Source organism: Cryptotermes secundus, unplaced genomic scaffold (genome assembly GCF_002891405.2).
Source record: "Cryptotermes secundus unplaced genomic scaffold, Csec_1.0 scaffold80, whole genome shotgun sequence".
Classification (NCBI taxonomy): Eukaryota; Metazoa; Arthropoda; class Insecta; order Blattodea; family Kalotermitidae; genus Cryptotermes; species Cryptotermes secundus.
The window spans coordinates 651,842-674,825 of NW_019732856.1; the positions used below are offsets into that span (position 1 = coordinate 651,842).

Here is a 22,984-nt window from a genome sequence, read left to right on the forward strand (position 1 = left end):
CTGCCAACATGGAAACTTAAATAAGTTGCATTGCACATGTGTTACATGTTATTTTGTATATCACAGCTTCATTCCCTGGGTATGCAACAATTCCGACCACTACAAACCAGACACTAGTGATCAGCCAGTTGGGTGTGATAAGCAACCAACCCAATATTCTGCCTGCCCACTCAGCCAGTACTGGTGCTGCAAAACCTACTGACATGCAAAAGGTAACTTTTATTGCCCTTTCTCACATCCTATTTATGGAAAGTCACCCTTAGCTGAACTTCATTTATTTTGTTATCTTCCCATTGATTTGCATTTCATATATCTCATTTGGTAATATACAATGAAACCAGTGGCATGCAGTACTATTTTTGGTAAGGGAAGCAGTGGTATCTTAATAAACGAACTGATAGCAATCAACTCGCCAAAATTTATTTGAAGACCAAATCTATTCTCCGGTCTTTAGTGGCAAAATTTTTGATGACGTGGTCTGTTTTAGAATACTGGTCCAAATTAAATTTCCTCAAACATAATTTGGTATGTGCTTTAAGTTCTGGCAACTCGCATATCGGTCATCCTTTTTCTATAAGTATTTTCTTTTCAGAAAAGTCCCTGCTATTAAACCCCCGTTTTAAAAGGCTTTCAACTGCACAGTAGCAGTCGCAGTGTCTGCCAGCATTCATTTTAGCTATGCCCTGTGCATGTAGTCTGATCACTCCCCTGCCACTTGTACCACAATATCACACTTGCTTCCTTTAAACGCATATAGCTTCTTTCTGTTGCATCAAAATACAATCTTACACCATGTAAATATGCACTTACAATATTTTAATAAAACTTAATGTTACCTATAACACCCAACAAGACTGAAATCACACATAAACAGTTAATTTTCACATAACCATCAAAAGAACACATTCCTTCGCTTCTATATCACAGGCCTAGCCAGCGAACTTAAATTTGCTTCCCTGACCACTTCGGGTGGGATGAACTCGTATGAAGATTAACAAAAGGAAACATGGTCCCCCCCCCCAAGCAGGGGAAGGGAGAAGGCATGTGGCCAACATGACAGTATTCATATCCTTATTATTCAAATTGAATTATTTATATATGACTTCTTTTCTTTTCATTTCTTAACTACGGAAGCAGTGCTTCCCTTACTTCCATGTACGGCATGCCACTGAACGAAACTTGACTTGGATTAAATGCAGAATGGCCTTCAGTGGAAAATTTCACCAATCCTGAAAAGCATGCTTACATATGAAAGCCTAAGGCTTTCCATTTCTCTTGCATTCAGAGACCTTGATGAAATCTATTCTTGTACCCTGATGGGAACTGTCATGGCTTGCAAGTGGGGTGCAAGCTGAGTACAGTACCCAGTAAAGGAGCTATGAGGGTCGTACTGAAAGTCATGAACAACAGTAGTTTGTAAAGTAACATGCTTTATTATTGACAAACCACATACACCACCTCAATCTACAGACCTTTCTTTATTTGTCCGCATAATCGCCACTTCTTTGTACACATTTCTCCCAGTGTTCTGGGAGTTTGAAGATTCTCCTTCTGTAAAATTCCGTTCCAGCCATCTGAAGACACTGACACACTGCTTTCTGAATTGCCTCCCTTGTATCAAAACGTCTATGCAGCTGATCCTTCACAAATCCAGAAAGATGGTAGTCGGAGGGTGCCAGATCAGGGCTATAGGAGGGATGTGGAAGAACTTCCCACCCCACATTTGCAATTGCTTCCAATGTGAGGCGAGCAGCGTGGGGGTGAGCGTTGTCATGCAGGATGATGATGTTTCATCCTGGACGTTTATCGCGCAGTGCATGACGGAGCTTGTGCAGCGTGTGGGCATAATTAGCACCTTGATGGTTTGCCCAGGTTCCAGGAATTTGGCCAGAATAAACCCCTCTGCATCCCAGAAGACTGTGCCCATCACCTTCGCAGCTGATGGCACTGTCCTTGCCGTCTATTTTGATGGAGAATGCAAATGGTGCCATTCCATACTCTGCCGTTTAGTTTCAGGCTCGAAATGGTGAAACCAGCTTTTGTCACCTGTCACAATACAGAGCAAAAATCATCGCCTTTGTGTCGATATCTCTGCAGCAGTTCTGAGGTGATGGCTTTTCGCTGACCTTTATGGTCTTCGGTCAATAACTGCGGGACCCAACGAGCACAAACTTTCCTATAGCCAAAGCTTTCAATCATCTCCTGTACTGCATTGTGCCCTATTCCAAGTTTTCAGACTGTTGTGTTCACAGTCACACACCTGTCATCTTGAATGATCTCATCCACTCTTTCCTTGCTGCGTTCAGTTGAGGCTGTTCGAGGACGACTGCTCCGAGGCTCATCTTCGATGCTAGTGTTCCCATCTTTAAAATGTTTCACCCATCTTTGAACACTGCTTGCACCCATGCACACACTTCCATAAGCACGCTGAAGTCTCTGGTGAATTTCTGCAGCAGGGATTTCCTCTTTCACAAGAAATTTGATGACGGCACACTGGCGAAATGACATATGGTTGTCGGCCATTTTGTTAGGAGTGATACTGGTCACGTGATGCAAGCTGTTAACGTCGCAAGACAGTCAAGGTTAACACAACAGCTGGTTCCACTTACCACCATACTTGCTTTAGTCTGCTGTTCCCAGGTTGCATGCAAAAAAAAGTTGCTTATGACCTTCGGTATGACCTACGTACATGGATACAGGCATGTGTTTGGTGAGGTAAAGTAACAATTGTACACATTGTGTTGGTTGCTGTTATAGTACACAACATGCGGTGGAGGTCGGACAGTGCAACAAAGCTCACAGCCAGTGCAGTTCTCACCATGGCAGTTTGCTGGCACATCTCTTCCCCAAGGAATCACATGGGCTACAGCTGCGCCTGGGGGAATTCAGTCCCCTACAGCGCTCCTGACAGCTCCCAATCCAATCTTTATTCGAGGACAACAAGATGGCACTGGAATGTTCATTCAGAGCCCACCCCCACAGATTCAGTCTCACAACCGTACGTGTTCCCAGGGAAATGACATTTCCATTCATTCACAATAAATTCAGTTGATATTGTTTAATGGACAAGTAGTTTGTGGGAGTCTGCTTCATATTGTTATTCAGATGGATTCAAAAACCTCAGACTGTGCTCAGAGAAGTTCCATTTATAGCTACTGAAAGCATTAGTTATGACTGAATGATTTTGCCCAGAATCATGTTCTGTAAGGGCTGGAACACACAGCGACATTGGTTATATGACGTCCGTACAGTTCATGTTGCATAAAGTAGTAGAACATAAAGTGTAGTCTTAGCTTTCATATGTGACGACATGTGACAGCTACCGTCCGAAAGTCAGAGAGTAGAGAACTGTATTTGGTTGCCCTAGTGTGAAAATGAATTTTTCTGTACAACCGTTGTTGCTGTGTATGTTCCAGCCCTATTTGTTTCCTGCACCAGCTTTCATCAGACATAAAAAATATGCAAGTCAATTCTAAAAACACTGGAATATTACAGTTAGTATTACGGACTCTGTATATTGTCTCAGTATTCCAAACTGAACACAGTGTTTCAGTGGCTGGATCTGTTTCCATCTCTAGAAGAAAAGTTGGGGAAGTACTTGCACAGTTAGGTCAATCCCAGAAGTAACTGCTGATGCCTTCAGTACTTATTTCCTGACAATTACTGAAAATCCTAACTTGCATCAGGAAGTAATAGGTGATGTCATTGCATTTTTAAAAGAGGCATTTCCTAGAAAATTCCCTGGTATTGAGACCATTTCAACCACCAATTTCATCTTCTTTGCATGATGTGCACAACATGAACACATTTACAGCCGGTCTTGTCTCTGTGGTCCACATGTTTCAACTCTAAAATCATTGGGTCAGTTCTAATGAAATTTAATATGGTATGGGTACCCAACCTTACATGGTGCTATCAACATGGTAGACACAGACTTACGAGGTGGGAGTGACAGTAGTTACACTCAGTGTAAAATCCTGAAGATCTATATGGCAACAGATATATGATAAAAATATGTAGCTTTTGTTTTGTTTGTTTGTTGATGTATCCAGTCATGCAAGTACTATTAAGCAGGCACAATCATTGTTTTCTTGTGGTACCACTGTAGGTACAGATGGCACCACTTGCTTTCCTGTTAGGTGACACAGGCTCCAAAGCAAATGACATTGACCACTGACAGACTTCAGATTTTAATTCTGAACTCTATTAAATATAAACAGTGGTTGGTAGTCTCATAAGGTCACAATTGTAGATACATTACAATAATTTGAGATTAATATGGAATATGTATGGTGAATATTGAGGGCTGTGAATGAAATGATTGGTAATTGCAAGAATTTGTTGAGTATTCAGAGTTGTAACACTTGAACCAATAGATAATGCTGCATGATCAGTGTTTGAATAACATAGCCAGTTGTTTCAGTCCTTTGGTTCATATAGAGCCATACTAGAACCTTGTGTTTGCAGCTACACTGGCAACACCAACTGCAATGCCTGGTGTGCAGCAGATGACAGGAAAGCCAAGGCAGACCATGGAGATGCCTACTAACATTCAGCCAAAGGCAGCTGTTCCACGAGCCCTGTCCAGTATCCTGCCATCTATGACAGGTTCCCCCATCCGCCCAGCCAGCTCTGTCTCTACTCAGACAGGTGGTTCTACACAGATGAATGCCACCTCAACACAAGTACAAACACAGAAAGCACAAACCAAGGTTTGTTTATTAAATTATGGTACAGTTGAATATCATGATTATTTTTAGGCCAGGTTTGTTTATCAGTGTATGTTAAAAGCTGAATAAAACAAAACTCACTGAAGAGACTTCAAATACAGTATTTTCAAGGTACTGTAATTCTTGATTTTAAGGGAGAGTATTTAGTTATGATATCCTAGGAGGAAAGGTCAGTATTCTGGGAGGCCATAGTATCGGTCATTCTGACACATGTACATTTACACTTTATTGGAAGGAATATTAACCTTTCCTCCTGATACACTCTGTAGGGCCTGTATGAAGTAAGAATGTGTGTAAGGCTTCTTCAATGAAATAAGTTTACTTGCATCAGAGCAAAGAAAAGTACAGTAAGTATATGGGTGTGGTATACGAGGGTAAGTTAATAAGTAAGTTACAAATGGATATAGAACTGAAACAAATAAGAGTACTGAAGAAAGCAGTCTTCTGGGATTTGGCACCGTGTATATGTGGTGTTAACCGACATTTCGGAGGAACGTATCGCCCCCATCTTCAGGGTAGAAGAAAAAGTATAAGAATTCTGCAAGCGACAACACCGTGAGAAACGGTAAAGCTGCTTTACCATTTCTCCCGGTGTTGTCGCTTGCAGAATTCTTATACTTTTTTTTTCTTCTACCCTGAAGATGGGGGCGATACGTTCCTCCGAAACGTCGGTTAACACCACATATACACGGTGCCAAATCCCAGAAGACTGCTTTCTTCATAGTCACTGCCGTGAAAGCCTCAAATCTTTTTTTTTTTTTTTCAACATAATCTCCCTGTACATTGAGGCACTTGTCCCATCGTTTCACAAGCCTCTGAAAACCAGCAGCATAAAATTCTTTGGGCTGATGTTGGAACCAGGCAGTGACTTACCTACAGAAGGGTAACTATAGACACTATAGCTGCTGCTATTGGTTGTTCACACAGCGTGGCCTACCTCATAATGCATGACAGGTTAGGTTTTCACAAAGTCTGTGCACAATGGGTGCTGCGCATGCAGACCCCACAACATAAAATGCAAAGAATGGGCCTGGCATTACAGCATCTCGATCATTACCATGATGAAGGAAATGATATGCTAGCCTGAATTGTCACGGGTGATGAGTCTTGCTCAAAGCGACTTCCATTTGTTTGGCCCTCTTAGACACCATCTCTCAGCTCAACATTTTCCTGATGATGAAGATGTATAAAGGGAAGTCACCACCTGGTTCAACAGCAGCCCAAACAATTTTATGCTGCTGGTTTTCAGGGGCTTGTGAAACAGTGGGATAAGCGCCTCAATGTGCGGGGAGATTATGTTGAGAAATAAAAGCATTTTTCAAACCATTACTCTTATTTGTTAAGTTCTGTATCCATTAGTAACTTACTTATTGACTTACCTACACATTACTGAGGCATATATGAAGATTTGTAATTATTTGTAGGATTTGAGGCTCTCACAGAGGTGGTTATAAAGAGTTCTATCTCCTTGGTTAAAACAGTATAATATGTTGAAAGTCAGCAGTGTTCCTCTGAAACCTAACTGATGTCCAACAGACTACATGACATTATATCCCAGAAGACAGAACCCTTCTTGCAATTATTTGTTCAGTAAATTAGTTCTTTTTTCATGATTTTCCTGAGGACATTATTTGGGTTAAGAGTTTGTCCTAGATTTTAGGTGAATGCCTAAGGGTTTACTGTGTTTGCATGTAGATGGTTATATGTATATATCACATGGGTCCTAGAGAGTAGGAATATGGGCAAGTCAGATTGTAATATATCATTCAGAAATTCACTACAGCTAGAAAGCATTAACCATGCACCAACCACCACAACAGATTAACTTATGTTTCTTTGTTAAAAAAAAGTAGCATTGAGACAGTGCGGTTAAACAGATAATACTTGTTCTGATCTTCAGGTACGAACAAAGCTTGCTGTGAATCGCACCTCTCCTGCGCCAGGTGCTGCCACACAGAAAGCAGATGCTGCCAACCAAACAAAACCTCAGGCAATAAGTCCTGCATCTCAGGCCCAACAGATGGCTGGCACAAAGTGAGTTGTTTTGGTACAGGATGGCACATCCGAATTTGCGATTGTTGTGATAGGCATCTTACAGTGTCTGAACTGTACTAGTCTCCTAGTCTCCTCGCACAGTTATGTTGCATCATCTGATTGATATTTGTGTTGATCATCAAATGATTACTGCATCTTAGTACTGACTGGATTAAGTAGCCCATAGTATTTTTGGCATATCTTATCATGGTGGTTCTTAAAGTTTTTGGGCTTGTTATATCTTGGAAACAGTTAAACCAAATGTCAGGATCCCATAGGAAAAGTACTTATGAAATGCACACAACTAAATTCCTTAATTCTCTTATAATACATACTCGTATGAACAGTGTTCGCCTTTATGCCTGTCACATGTACAAGCTTATTCTGAATTACTGAAATTAAAAATAATACCCTCATACAAGAATTTTTAAGTTGGAATGCTGAAAAGTATGGATGAGGATTTATGATATTGATGGCAAGTTGCTTTTGTAGCCTAAAGAGTATCACTTTCCACTGTGGGAAACATTGACACAGCTTGTTATCCCACAATTGTGTCAGATGTATACAGGTGAGGTATATTTAATATTCAGTGTTATACACAGCTGGATCCTTTCCTCTCACTGGGTATCTTTAGTTGATGGGATGTCATTATACTGATAAATAAAATTTTTATTTGTTTTGGTTTTTCATATTAGTGGTGATAGCTGGGAGTGAACCAGAATCCTTTGAGTACAAATCCTCACTTAGCATACCGGTTTAGAATTCAGAGGTGTGTGGGCCTGGTCATGGCTGCTACCAGATTATATACAGGTTTATTTTGGGAGCAATGGGTTTTAATTCTAAACTGAGGAGAATATCAAATGGATGTAATGTTAACACTGAGATCATTGATTTGGGATCACTGAAATTGAGTGTTAAATAAGGAAAACCTTAAACAGAGATTCCTCTATATATGTTCTGTCTCTGTATGGAGTGTTTGATTATGTATACAGTAGTTATATATAATGCCCTTGTACAGACAATTTTTTAAGTGTATGTATACAATAGAATCTCCTTTTTATGTTCTTTAGTTTAATTTTTCTTCATCATTTAATGCTGCATTTTAGTGATCCAAATCAGTAGTCTCAGTGGTAAAATTACCTCAATTAACCCATTGCCGTGGTTCGACGTGTATGTTTCGTCAGGGATTTAAATCGTCTGGGGGGGTTCGACGTGTATGTTTCGTCCAGCTGCACACCTATGTTATAACGCCCATAATAATTGATGGTTTTGCTGTAGATTGTTAGATTTTTCGCTGGCCTGTTGTCAGTAGAACAGAGTATAAATAAGACACGACTTTATCTGCGCCAAGTCATCGTTACATATGCCTGTCTTGCAGCAAAGTTCCTGTGGCTCTGGCGAGCGGTTTCTACGTCGTACGCTTATGAAAGGCGTGTTTTCTTTGCTTTGAAGATATAAACAGCAGAGACGTGATGTTTATAATATAATATTGCCCTGAGCTGGCGACAATAACACACTCAATTGGAATTCTTAGAAGAGGGATATCCAAACCTTTATTCTCGCATGATCCATTGATTTCGCACAGTACAAAGGCCCAGTTCTTAGAAAAACGCCACAATTTAAGGCAGAACACTGTGGTCACCCCCTGAGACGATACGGATGTGTGTGGGGGAGGGAAAAGAACTCATTCCTTCATGTATTATCGCTCCAGTTGACGCCATTTTATCGTACTGACCTTGGTGGTCGTTTCGAGGGATGACCATAAATATTTTTTTGAGCCAGCTAAGCTCTGCTTTCGTTCACTACATACCAGCCAGTTCTTAGAATAACTTCATGAATTCTGTGGTCACCCCTACGACGTCTTATGCCGCCAAAATGGATGGAAAATGAAACGCAGAAGCACCAACACTTGTTATGATAACATAAAGGTTGAATTTACTGCAGCTAATCTGGGTAGCGATACGACTCACGGAGAGACATTTCTTCTTATATTCCCCCCACGGGGAAGGCAAGGCCGCACAGAAGATGTTTTGTTTACGGAAAAAGAGCCAAATGAGAGAGATACGCAGTACTGGTATGGTGATGTGAGTCAGCGCTGTGTATAGTAGAATGCTTCAATGCGTGCAACACTCCGCTCAAAATCTGAACCACTACCAAGATACCGGGCGCTCATATTATAAGGCAAAGTTATAAAACAATTTTTTAAGATCATTTTAGTGAAAGTTTCATGCTTCAAGGCGTACGATACACTGCTCAAATTCTAAACCAACTGCTTCCATTGCCGAGATAACGGGCGCTCATATTATAAGGCAAGGTTATAAAACCACCTTTTAAGATCATTTTATTGAAAGTTTCATGATCCTATCTCATATAATTTAAGAACAATGATGAATAAATCATTTTCGAGCAATATTTAAATGGCCGGCTGAATATATTACCGCAGGAGCCGCGGCCGCAGAATTTAAATGACCACGTCAAAGGGTTAAAATTTTTTTCAGTTAGCGTTCAGAATCCACCACTCCCAAAGAAAACCTTTAATGGGGGTTTCACTGTAATACTTTTTACCTATCTGCATGTTAATTTAAATACTTCATCCAGGCAGGTAAGTATTGAATATTGTAACAGATTTGCTCAAAGCATTGCTAGGTAATAGGCACAGGCAACAATAGGATGAATGTTATAGCTTGTTACTAGGCAGCAGTCAGCATGCCAGTGGACTGGTGAGATGGTATTCTCATGACTTATGTTTCTGTGTGGTCCATATGGAGCCTTTATAATGAGGATCTTGTAGCTTAGTGTGCAGTGCAGTTGAGTGTACAATGACAAGAATGGAGCAAGTCTTTAGTGAATTGTGAAGAGTAGTTGAGTACAGATTAGGGTAGAAGACTTCATAGTGATTTGAAGTGCTAGTTTCTGTGTTGAGATCCATTGCCAGGAGACGACTAGTGAAGATGGACAATCCTAGTGCACATGCAGTGGTGAACTGAAAGTGTGTAGAATAGTGATAGCATTGTGATTGAGTGTTCAATAAATCCAATCATCGTATCTAGAACCATTATTTTTATCGCGTGTACCACTCTACACGTGACAATATAGTAATCCATATAGGATGTTTATTAAAAAGTTTTTCTGCATATATTTAATCTTCCATAAATTTTAACATTTGTTATAATGTAATTAAATTCAGTAATAATTTTATATTAGCTGGTCACGGTAGCCGAGCGGTCTAAGGCATGCACTGTCTTCGCTCGTTTGGAAGCCAGGATCGCGGGTTCAAATCCCACTCAGGGCATGGATGTTTGTGTGCGTTTTTCTGTGTTTGTCTACAGGTAGAGGCCTTGCGACGAGCTGATCACTCGCCCAAGCAGTCCTACCGACTGTGTAAGATCTGGTAAACCGAAGTGAAACGAAGAGTTTCATGGAGGTAGGCCTAGGCCCAAATTGGGGCTGTAGCGCCACAGAAAAAAAATTTACATATTAGAATTACATCATAAAGTTTAATTTAAATATTAAATTTCCTCTGCCAAAACAGTCAGTTTACTTTAAGTATGTAATTTGTTTTACTTTGGTGGCAGATATGTTCGTAATTATTTGTTTGAAAACAGTGACTTAAATATGGGAGGAGTGACTCATGAATTGTTGCATCAAATGCACCTTAGGTTTGGGCAGTGTCTGACATAATTGTATTAAATACTCTTCAGGCATTGGGCATTGTCCAACATAATCACGCATAATGAATCGTCACAAATATTTAAATAATCATCCTTTATCATATGTGTTGTAACTGTTATGCCCTAGTGTGCTGCTTTATTTTGACTTATAAAAAGGGGCAAGATTATTGTAAGCAAATCTGTTTACACTATGTTGATGTAATTGTTATCCTAAAGGAACTGCCAACTGTTTAGAACAGGTAAGAGGCAGTTTTAAGCATTGTCATTTCACAGAGGTTCAGTTAACACATGTCAAATCAGAATGTAAAAGGAAGTCTCTTTCTTTTCATGCTGCCATAAACATGGACTTGTTGCACTGTAAGCAGTTATATTGACAACTGAAATTGCTTACTGAAACTAAAGCCATTGTTAATAATGTCTTATTTAGATAAGATGCACAACAATGGAAAGTAATACTTCTTTAATGTATAATTAGATACAAGAAGGGGCTTGTAAATCAGGACACTAGGATAGGTAATGCATTCCAAGTTCTAGGCTTGAAGTCTGTGCAGAGCAGTGACATCATGATGTCTGTAAGCCAGGATTTATCAAGTTTTGAGACACCACAACCTCTAAAATTATACATAAATGTGTGTGCCCCCCACAATTAATGGTGTTGATTTCATTGGGGTTAGGTAAGAGGTATACAAGGTCAGGCAAATACATTTTGAGACTCATTTTTAATTTTGTGCCAGGTACTCTGGCCTTGCTGCTACTTGGAATGTTAGGTGATGCAACAAGGCAGATCTCAGATGGAAAGTTTGAATAAGCTTTGTTTAGTATTCATTGAACAGTAGCTCATTAGATCACTGTATGTCAACTTCATCCAGACGTGAAAATGTAACATATGATGGAACAGTGATGTGAAAGTTTGTGTCAAAGTGCAGAAATTGCCAACTGGCAAAATGCTGGTCCATGGAGTGGAGATCAGAGAATTCTCCCAGGCCAAAGAAGCCATGGATGTAGAAGTCAGAGATCAAAACAATATTATGTGCTTTTTGACATCATGGATATCATCCATTTTGAATTTGTACCCAAAGGGACCACTGTTAATCAGACATTCCATGGTGATGAAAATGCTTGTTGATGCTGTGAAGTTCAAGTGAACAGAGTTGGGGAGATATTGCACACATTTATCTTTCACCACAACAATGTGTCAGCACAGTCTGTGCTTCAAGTGTCACAGTTTTTAGCAGGAGAAAGCATCTCCATCATGAAACATCCACCATACTCCCCTGGCTTGGCTCCAACTGATTACTGTCTGTTTCCAAAACTCAAAGAGTGTGCCATAAGGAAAGTGTTTCTCAGATGTTGAGGACATTAAATCATTTGTGTGTGTGTGTGTGTGTGTGTGTGTGTGTGTGTGTGGGGGGGAAAATGGCAGACATTCCTGTCCAGGATTTTGAAAACTGTTTTGAACATTGGTTGAAGCACTGGGAACATTGTAAACAATTGGAAGGAGATTACTTTGAAAAATTCTTGGATTCTCATATCTGCAGCTCTTAAAATAAATTCTTAAAATTGAGTCTCAGCTTGTTTACCCGACCATGCATGAAGTATGTTAAAGTCAACAGAGTTGTATAATGAGAAAATATAACTGGCACATATTTGTCAAATTCAGAACTGTTTCACTGAAAAAAGAAGTTATGTCCAGTCATCAACAGTTTCCAATTAGAAGCATGAGCTTTATTTTTATTGCTAGTGGGTGGGACTAAGTCCCTTGTACTGCGGCCACTTCTGGCCTATTGCACCAGCCCCAGATGGCAGGTGAGAGTGATTGTGGAGCAATTGGTGGAATGAAGATTGGCTGCAGAAACCGATGTACTCGGAGAAAACCTGCCCCAACACCACTTTGTCCACCACAAATTCCACTTGACCAGACCCAGGATCGAACTCGGGCCGCTGCGGTGTGAAGTCAGCAACTAACCGCTTGAGCAATGGCGCGGTGAAGCATGAGCTTCATACAGCTTAGTTTTTCAGACTTGTGAGATGGCCACTCTCATTTCATTGTCCAAATTTATTTGTGATAACAGTTTGTTCTTGGGAGTCTGGAGAGCTCAGTATAGTGATGAGCCATGGGCTGTATGGCCTGGGTTCGATTCCCTGAAGTGCAGCAGCCAGATCAGTTCAGGGCCCCATCTAGTTCCCTATCCAATGGGTACCAAGGGCACCGTCCCCGGGGATGAAGCGGCTGTGGCGTGAAGCTGATCACTCATATCCATCCAATGCAGAGGTCAAGAATGGTGGAGGCATTATAAGATACAGTGTATGTGAAGTAGTTTGTGTAAACATGAGGGGACCCGGGATAGCGTAGTCAGTATAGTGTCTAGCTACAAACTGTACAACCGAGAGGTGGAGTGCGAGTCCCATTAGGGTAAAATATTTTGTCTTCTCCATTTCATCCAGACTGACTCTTAGTTCCACCAATCCTATCCAATGGGTACCAGAGGCTCTTTTCGCAGGGCTAATTTGGGTGGGGTGTGAATCTGACCACTCACCTCCATCTAGTGCTGAGATCGAGAAAATGTGGTTCTATACATCCACTCCCCCATATGCTTTTATGGCATAATGCTTAATTAGTTAAACACAGGGACAACTTTACCTTTTACCTTTTAGTATTGTAATGAAGGCTTCATTATATCTGTGGTAAAAAGTGGTGTTGTGGGTTACATCATGACTAGGAGAATGTTATTCAGAAATAATTGTATTGTTTTACATTGTCCTAGAATGATCCTAACCAGCACGGGCACTGCTGTTTCTGTGGGGACCACTACAACGGTGGCGGCAGGCTCCCCTGTTTCAGCAGAGAAATCACAGCAGACTGTTGTCCCTCAGAACAACAAGGGCATACAACAGCAACAAGTAGCATTACAACAGCAGCCACAACAACAGATTCAGCAGCAGCAGATTAATATTCAGCAACAGATTCAACAGCAACCACAGCTTCAGCATTTCCAACAACAGCCACAATCTCAAACTCAGGCCCAATCTCAGCAACAACAGCAACAAGCTTCTCAACAGCAACTGCAGCAGGCTCAGCAGCAGACGCCACAGAAACCTGTTGTGGGTAAGTGCAACATTCCAGAGACTGCACTGCATGGAGAGCAAGGAGTTCTTGGGAGAAGTAATTGCCTACTTTCATTTCACTACATTTTGAGTATTTGATACACAGTGGGCTGCACAGAAAACACCACATTCCACAGTTCTTCTGTTGTTGCATAACGGAGTCATTGCTTAGTGACTGCCATTTCTTCTGGCTTTCAGGCATTAGAGAAGGATCCACAGCAAGGTGATCCCACAGTCTCCTTCTGTTTTTTAAAAATAAGAAAAGCAGGCTAAAATATGTTCTCGGTTGGTTCTTATGAGATATAAGGCAAACTTTTGTAAAGCAGAAGAGAAGTCATGTTGAGTGATAACTGTGTTGAGTGCAGTTATAAACATATGGTAAGGTGGCTCACCTTAATAGTGACCATAGCTAATTATGTATAAAGAGACTAGGATGATGCACTCACAGAAAACAAGGCAGTTTTACAATACTGAAAAATGTAATTGTGAAAACTTTTTCCCTGTATTGTGTGTGTATCATAGATTTTTAAGTCTATGTGATATTTAGGAAAATGGGACAACCTCAGAAGTTTGTATAGTAAATTGAATTTTATGATTATATTTCCTTCACCAGGCATGACAACAGTACAAGCACAGACAGTCCATGTGCCAGGGCCGCCAGTAGCCCAGCAACAAATAGCTCAACAAACTGCAACTGCAGCTGCAGCTGTTGCTGCATCTGTACAACAGATGGGTTCAACACCCCCACCTGAACGCCCAGTCATGCCTGTAGTGTCACTGGCTCCAGCTCCTTCACCGCTGCCTCTCCAGACAACCCTTCCCATCCCTCCTAACATACAACAATGTTCACCATTAGCTTCCACAGTGGCGAGTCAAAACATGATTGTAACCTCAGCTGTACCACAGATTCAGACAGTATCACCTCAGCAGCAGCCATCACAGACCCAGTCTCAGTCACAGCTCCAAACACAGGTAATTGCTTCTGAAGAATAAGTGGCATACTGTCTATGCACTTCTTAGTCAGGTTTGGGGAGAATAGTGAATATGAACAGCCATGCCCTCTCTGTGTGTAAATTTAAATGAAAATAATAATTGTGACACTCAGCTGCTAGAACACCATTAAAATTGTGTATATGTGATGTGAAGTTTTCACATTTAGTCATGAGATTATCAGTAAAGGTTCTTAGCAGGCTCATTAAAAACCAGTTCATTTACCTACCTCAGGTAGTATTGCCTTCGAAATATAACCCTCATGCTTTTGTGACATGCTGGATAGATCACATCTTTAGTCAGCTGTAGTCACTTTAAATAACAAATTATGAAATAGGAATGTAATTGAGTGATTGTTTATGCTTTAAGTTTAAGTTGAATTCATATAAAATATGCTAAATGATTTACAAGAAGATAGGCTGGTACTAAACTGGTGGTAGCTTTGAGTAAATAGGCCTATAGGATGTTACTGAACCTTTCCAATTTGTGTTACACATTTATTCTTGTTCTGCAGGTGCAGTTGACAGCTCTTTCTGCACCAGCTGCACCAGTTGGTTCAATGGGCACCCAGACTGTTCGGGATGATGCAGTAAGCAAAGCGATGGAAGAGCAGACCACTCAGGGTTCTGCTGTCACAGTCTCTACTCCTTCACAGGCAACGCCCATGGAGACACAAGAAATTGCTGATGTAGATGGTAAGGAACTGCAGTCAGTACATTTTTGTGATGTATGTGATTTTGTACCATATTGTCGTATTTGTATAAGTTCTTTCAGACTCCAAGAGAATGAGGCATAGTACAAAATTTGTTAGCTGGTTGAAGTGTTTAAAGTTAAGCCTGATTACAGCTATAAACATATTAGTAAACCATAAATAAAATTGAAATAATTTAACATAAACTTTGGTAGTGACATTTCTACCACTAGAAATGTTCTGATTATGTTGCAGTGAAAATTCAAGAAAATAGGATATTCTGCACAGATGTGAAGTTGACTTTAAGTGATACAGTGTGTCCCTTGCTTTGCTTTCTGAATTATTCCAAATATGTGGGTCAAGTTCCTTACAGATGTTCATGTAACACTGCTTGTGTTACTTGTTCAAGAATTGTGGCAATACATAATGATGGTTCCCCTCTTTATTGATATTTCTTGTGCTGGTGAATATGTGGCAGGCTCACAAGTCACAGGGAATGGTGCCATCCAAATCAAGGAAGAGAAGGTGGTGAATGGATGTGTGGAAACAAGTGTCACAACGAATGTGATGGAGAATGGAGTTGTGGCAGAAGAGGTTCGCACTGAGAGGGAGCGGGACAAGAACCCACCTAAAGCCATGGTGAAACCACAAGTCCTCACCCATGTCATAGAGGGATTTGTTATTCAGGAAGGTATACAGTTTTCTTTTTAATGTATCCTGAGTAGGCTACAGGCTAAATGACTGAGAAGTTGCGTTTTGTTTCCTGGCAGGGGCAAGAGATTTTTCTCTTATCTACAATGCCCAGACCAGCTTTGGGGCCCACACAGCTTCCCATATAATGGGTAATTAGGACTGACACTCCTGGAGTAAAGCAACAGGGGTATGAAACTGACTGTTGACCTCCATCCAGTGCTGAGGTTAAGAATGGTGGAACTATACCTGCACTGTACCATACATTGTTATGGTGTGATGCTTAATTAATTAAGACCTGGAATAATTTTGCCTTTTACTTCATTAAAACAGGGAGGATTTTTACTTTGTTGATTGGTTCCATGGCTCTGCACTTCATGGCACTCGGGGCACCGATACCACAAGGCACATACAAATTTTGCCGATGAATGAAAACGCCTGAAGGCCGATAACGTTCAGAATAAAACAGTTACAGTTCACAGATTATGGGAGGTGTTCACAATGCTGTCTCTTTATATGTAGATATCTTTGGCAATTAATTGTTCCATTAAAAAAACACAGTTACAACAATCCTCGCACTTACAGCACACCAGGCACAAACTTTCACTGGATGGAGAGGGACTTTGCGGATTAGATGTGGATTCTTTGAACTCCAATAGTGGTTCATTTTATATTTATGTATCCCTGCAAGTGAAACCACGCTGCATCAGACAAGAATGTCAATTGTAGATTGATCTCACCTTTGATACCGACTGTAGAAGCCAACTGCAAAAATGAACCCTGCTAGCTGGATTGCACAGCTGCAAGGCATGCATAAATTACTGTTGTTTTATAGAGTCTAAGCTTCAGCAGTTATGTTGCCCTTCTTGCAGTAGACTTTGACACTCCAGTCTCTTGAGCTAGACATTTCAGTGATTTTCTAGGCGTCCTTTCCTGGTGTGATATCATTCTGAATGTTTGTGACGTCAAAAGTACGATGTTCCCACATGTAATATTCATAAATTTACTTGGATAACTGCTGATGGAAAGACACACAACCAGATTCACCATATTTTGATAGATAGGAGAAAGCATTCAAGTATACTTGATGTCTGATCGTTCAGGGCATCAGATTGTAATATTGACCACTACCCGGTGGTGGAAAGGGTTAGGGAGAGACTGGCAGTGTGTAAACAAACAATGCACAGAGTTCATGTGGAGAGAGGTATAATCTCAAAAAATTAAGCGAGGTAGAAGGTAAAGAGCAATATTGTGTTGAAATCTCAGATAGGTTCACAACTTTGGAAACCTTAGACACTGAGGTGGATGTTAATAAAGTTTGGGAAACTGTTAGAGAGAATATCAAAATTTCTGCCAAGGAGAATGTAGGTTGTTATGAATTGAAGACTCATAAGCCATGGTTTGATGAAGGATGCTCAGAATTATTAAACCAAAAGAAAGAAGCCAAATTGCAGTGGTTACAGGATCCAAGCAAAATAAATGAGGATTATCTGAACAATATGTGCCTCACTGCCAGTGGCATACTGGTTGCTGTGAAGTGTAGAGCCTTGAGCCAGTCGACAAAATTAAAAAAGAAATCTCTGTACATTCTGCCTGCTTTGATGCATATCGGTGAACTTTAGTTTTTAGGACATAGGTTATAGCAAATACAGTGAATGCTTGATTGACAAATAGTTTTGAAATAAATTCAGTTGTACTGTTTATTAGTGAGTTAAGTCATTGAGGAAATTAATTCAAAATTAAAAGAAATAAAGGAGGTATTTTAGCATACACTATGGTAATATAATTTATTCCTTTGCTGGTGTAAGAAATATACTGCCATGTCTTGGCCGCCAGGATTTCACAAAGCTGAATGTGAGATTGCAACTAATGCTTGTAATTCTGTACTCGCGTTCTCCATGAAGAATTGAGGAAACTCCAGATCCAGTTTGAAAGGGATTAATCTTGGAAGTTTCTGTGATTTTCATTCAATTTACACATACATAACAGGACAACTGCGTCCTAAATAGGCATGTTTCTCATGACAATAACTTTGTCTCTGTGCATTTGAAATATTAATGTTAATAAAATCTGATTTTTTGACATCTTTTAGTGTGTAAGATTTGAGGCTTTCACGGCGGTGACTATGAAGAAAGCAGACTTCTGGGATTTGGCACCGTGTATATGTGGTGTTAACCGGCATTTTGGAGGAACGTATCACCTCCATCTTATATTATTATTATTATATTATTTCTTATATTTTTTCTTCTACCCTGAAGATGGAGGCGGTACGTTCCTCCGAAACGTCGGTTAACACCACATATACACGGTGCCAAATCCCAGAAGACTGCTTTCTTCATCTTTTGGTGTAATTTAATTATGTCTGATTTTATCAGAAATAATTTTACTTGTTATATCAGCCCCACCAAATTTCATAAAGTATAGACAAGATGCATTGTGGGGAAAAAAAGACGGAGGTATTATAGAATTTTCACTGAAATTGTTACATTGAGGATTGTTTTGATTACATGTTCTCATGGGCAAGGAACTGTTTTCTTCCTGGTTCTCAGTACAGGTAAACATGATTGTTAGGAGACTTTGGCTGCATTTAACCCTTACCCTTGTGCTGACTTATTTTTGAAGTATTCCCTAAATATGGAAAGCAAGATCAACCAACTAGCTCCGTGAAATGGAAGGTGGTATTATTGTCTGTGTTCCATGTTTTTACTGGAACAGAAATGCTTGAGTGTTATTTTTTCATTATGCTAAATTGTCTTCACTGTTAACAAAATTTGTATTGAGGAGATATCACCTTGTGAGAAGATCTGTTGTCTCACTTTGTGGAGTGTAATTTTGTTTGTTTTCAGCTTCTGAGCCATTTGCTGTGAATAGGTCCTCCCTCCTCAATGACCTTGTCCAAGCAGCGAAGCCAAACAACCAACAGCTGTCTGATAAAGAGAACCAGCAGATTGGTGGTGATGATGAACCTCCAAGTATGTTCATGAGACATGCATGGAAATTTAAGCAGAACAACTGAATGCTTGTAGTATTAGTAACATGAATGTAGTTGTCTGGGTTAGGTGCATGTGATGATTATGATCATGATCATGATGATGATGATGATGATGATGATGATGATGATGAAAAGGAGAAAACATTCTTTTACTCTGAGCAGCTTTTAAGGAAGAGATACCCTGTAACACTAATTTAAGTTTAATTTATACTGAGTCTAAAAGAAATAAGTCATAATTTGAGGTTCAAGTGGTTTTGCATAAATTAAGTTTGTACCATGTTCAAGTTAAGTAGTAGAGGCTTTCATATTGCATGTCCCATCTCTTAATCGGTTTAGTTCGATAAGGAGGAATACAAAATTTGGAATACCGCAAGGGTCTACATTGGGCCCGCTTTTGTTTCTTTTATACATAAATGATTTACCCCAACATATAACAAATAGGGAGATTGTTCTCTTTGCAGAGGATACCAATATATTGATTATTGATAAAGATAAAAGCATCCTTCAAGATAAAATAAAGAGAATTATGATCCAACTGGAATCTTGGTTTTCAAAAAACAATATGATTATAAATAATGATAAGACTAAAGCTATGTTATTCCAGTTAAAGAAACCGCATGACATCTCAGGGCCAGATATTATTTTTAATAATATAAAAATTAAGTATACATCTCAGTTTAGATTTTTAGGTATTAATATAACTCAAAATCTCAAATGGAGTGTACATATTCAGTCCTTGTGTTCAAAATTGAATAAGGTATGTTATATTATTAAATCTTTGAAAGATGAGGTAAGTTTACATATACTCAGGAATATATACTTTGCCAAATTTCAATCGTTGGTAAGTTATGGGTTGATTTTTTGGGGAGGAGAAAATGAAAGTATTAAAGTCTTTAAAATACAAAAAAGGATGCTTCATTTCATCAAAGGTGTAAATAACAGAGTGTCATGCAGACCTTTATTTAAAGAATTGAAGATTTTAACTATTACGTCCTTGTACATCATAGAGGTGTTGTGTTATTTTAAGAGATATAATATATACACTACGAGAAATACTGATTTATACGAGTATAATACTAGGAGGAAAGATGATCTTCATGTACAACAATGTAACACATCAGTTTTTAAGAAAAGTGTTATTAATGTGGGCATTAAATTATATAATATACTTCCTTTGGAAGTTAAAAAGTCAAAGGGATGTAACGAATTTAAACATAAATTAAAATTATTTTTATTTGATCGTCCTTTCTATACATTGAATGAGTTTCTTCAACAGGGACATGAGGAAGCATAGCAAGGTTTTTTTAATTAACAAAAAAAGAGAAGAAAAGGGAATTGTAGTAGTTATTGTTATATTTTTAAAAATTTTAGTGATGTTGTAAGGCAAGTACAGTTTTATTTTTAGTCTAATACATTCTAGGATTTTAGAGCTTTTAACAATGATGTATTTAGTGAGTTGACTTGTTCAAGTGTTGCAGCTGTAACAGTATGAATGCAAATAAATATGAATATGAATGAATATGAATATGAATATTAATATCTCCTAATATTAGTAGAACAGTTATCTCAAGAGAATTATGATGGGATGGACATGTAGCTCATGTAGGGGATGTAGAATTATGAAGAAACTGCTGGGATGGAAGCTTCTTGAAAGACCAAGATGGAAAATCTTGAAGAAATACATTTTTGTGAAATGAATTAGTTTGAATTCCCATGGGACAAGATGTAGTTGATGGTCCTGGTTTTGGCAGTGTTGATTCTTTGTGGTTTGGTACAAAATATTCTGGGTAGTACTTGTTTCATGTGACTTATTTTTGTTTCTGTAACAGAGAAGAAGCATTCTTCAGACCTGCTGCTGGTTCCACTTCCACCAGGACCAAAAGGTGAACTAGAAAAATGTGAATTTTGTGGGAAGGTTGATCTTCGCTCCAAATTCAAGAAGTCAAAACGCTTCTGTTCCATGTCATGTGCTAAGAGGTGAGCATCACACTCTTGTTAACTCTGCAGTGTGTAAAAATTGTGTAGGTGACCTGTGGAATAACATACTGGCTGATACATCTTGGGACATTACAAATGGCAGTCACAGTTCTTTCTGTTATTAATGTTACATTTAGGCGATGTAAGTTAATAATCTGACAACAAAATGCAATTGCTTTCATTTGCTAGTATCCTGGGCTTCTGTGTAGAAGAGCAGAGGACTGAATTGTACAGAGTCATGATTTTTAATTGCTTACAATTGTGAATATGTGTTTCAGGTTGTTGTTATTGTCATTGTTATTACCTTCATCACTGTCAGTATTAATATATCATTTTCATTCTGGGAAGAGCACAATATTTACATGCAGTTTCTGCTAGATATAATTTTAAAGTTTTGCGCAATTGCCATGTTTGAAATTGTGGACTTATATTGTTTCACATTTTTTTTAACAATATATGATCTTTATACAGCATTTCATAAACCTAGCTCTGAAGTCATATGTAGTTATCACTGTCAGACTGAAAGATAAATGAAAATTTTATATGCCTCGCAAATGTTTTGCAAATAAAAAGATTAATTAATGTTTAATATTTCTTAAAGGTCTGTCATTGCAGGGTCTCATATCAATGGGTTATATTGTATCACTCCCACAAACTATACCTCCATCCACAATGCAACTTATTTATTATAATGTGGCATATTGGCTCTATGCAGGAACTGTTGAGCCACAGAGGCCACAGAATTTCATTGTGGACGGAAGTATAGTTTGTGAAGAATATATTAATGCAACATGAAATTAAATGGGACACATCAGGTGTTGGTCTACGCCGATGATGTGAATCTACTGGGTGATAGTGTAGATACCATAAAGAAAAACACACAAACTTTAATTGATGCAAGTAAAGAGGTTGGTCTAGAAGTAAACTAAGTATATGTTACTGTCTTGTCACCAAAATGCAGGGCAAAATCATGACATAAAGATAGGAAAGAGATGTTTTGAAAATGTGGCACAGTTCAGATATTTAGGAACAACAATAACAGATCGAAACCTGATTCAGGAGGAAATTAAGAGGTGATTGAACTCTGGTAATGCTTGCTACCATTCAGTCCAGAACCTTTTGTCTTCACATCTGTTGTCCAAAAACATAAAAATTAGAATATACAAAGTTCTGTATGGGTGTGAAACTTGGTCTCTGACATTAAGGGAGGAACATAGACTGAGGGTGTTTGAGAACAGGGTGTTGAGGAGAATATTTGGACCGAAGAGAGATGAAGTGACAGGAGGTTGGAGAAAACTGCATAATGAGGAGCTTCATAAATTGTACTCTTCTCCAAGTATAATTAGAAGATTAAGTCGAGGAGGATGAGGTGGGCAGGTCATGTAGCACGAATGGGAGAGACGAGGAATGCATATAGGATATTTGTGGGAAAGCCAGAAGGAAAGAGACCACAGGGAAGACCAAGGCATAGGTGGGTGGACAGTATTAGAACAGAGCTTAGAGATATAGGATGGAATGGATTGGATAGATCTGGCTCAGGATAGGGACCAGTGGAGGGCTCTTGTGAACATGGTGATGAACCTTTGGGTTCCATAAAAGGCTGGGAAATTCTTGAGTAGCTGCAGAATTGGCGGCTCCTCAAGAAGGGCTCAGCTCCATGAGTAAGTAAGTAAGGATGCTTAAATACAATATCATTCCCACCTTGCAAGTTTGTGTATGTGGCATGTTGTTGTTACTGATTATAGGAAAGAGGTTTATGTGACTTCTAATGGTATAAAATTCATACCGCGCTTCCGTAAAATCATTTTAGTGGTTGAGAAGTTGAAAGACCTGCCACACAGACAGGAAAATGTGTGAAAACAAAAATTTGTATTTTTATCTTTATCTGCCACAGCATCAAAATGAAATCATGCTCAGAACATATGAAATGTTTATTTTTGGAAATACAGTGACATAGAACTTTTAATGGGGTGCTCAAAAATGCAAAAAAAGAAAGGAACATAGAATTTGAATGGTAGGAAATGAATGTAAGTGCTTTGTTTTAAAATCATTGTTTTCTGACAATATGTGTGGCTACTTCTGGGCACTCACACTTATTGTGTGA

At 39.1% G+C, this 22,984-nt stretch overlaps 1 protein-coding gene across 1 annotated transcript in view; it reads left to right on the forward strand.

The window, feature by feature from the left end:
* Positions 1-22,984, forward strand: part of LOC111867733 (polyhomeotic-like protein 2) — a 113,449-nt gene that overhangs the window by 83,948 nt on the left and 6,517 nt on the right. Inside the window, exons 8-17 of the mRNA XM_023857833.2 lie at positions 67-212; positions 2,758-2,998; positions 4,468-4,712; positions 6,631-6,764; positions 13,201-13,541; positions 14,154-14,512; positions 15,045-15,225; positions 15,700-15,912; positions 18,758-18,883; positions 20,733-20,880. Of these exons, the coding sequence (XP_023713601.1) occupies positions 67-212; positions 2,758-2,998; positions 4,468-4,712; positions 6,631-6,764; positions 13,201-13,541; positions 14,154-14,512; positions 15,045-15,225; positions 15,700-15,912; positions 18,758-18,883; positions 20,733-20,880 (2,134 nt within the window). The remainder of the gene's footprint in view (positions 1-66; positions 213-2,757; positions 2,999-4,467; positions 4,713-6,630; positions 6,765-13,200; positions 13,542-14,153; positions 14,513-15,044; positions 15,226-15,699; positions 15,913-18,757; positions 18,884-20,732; positions 20,881-22,984) is intronic.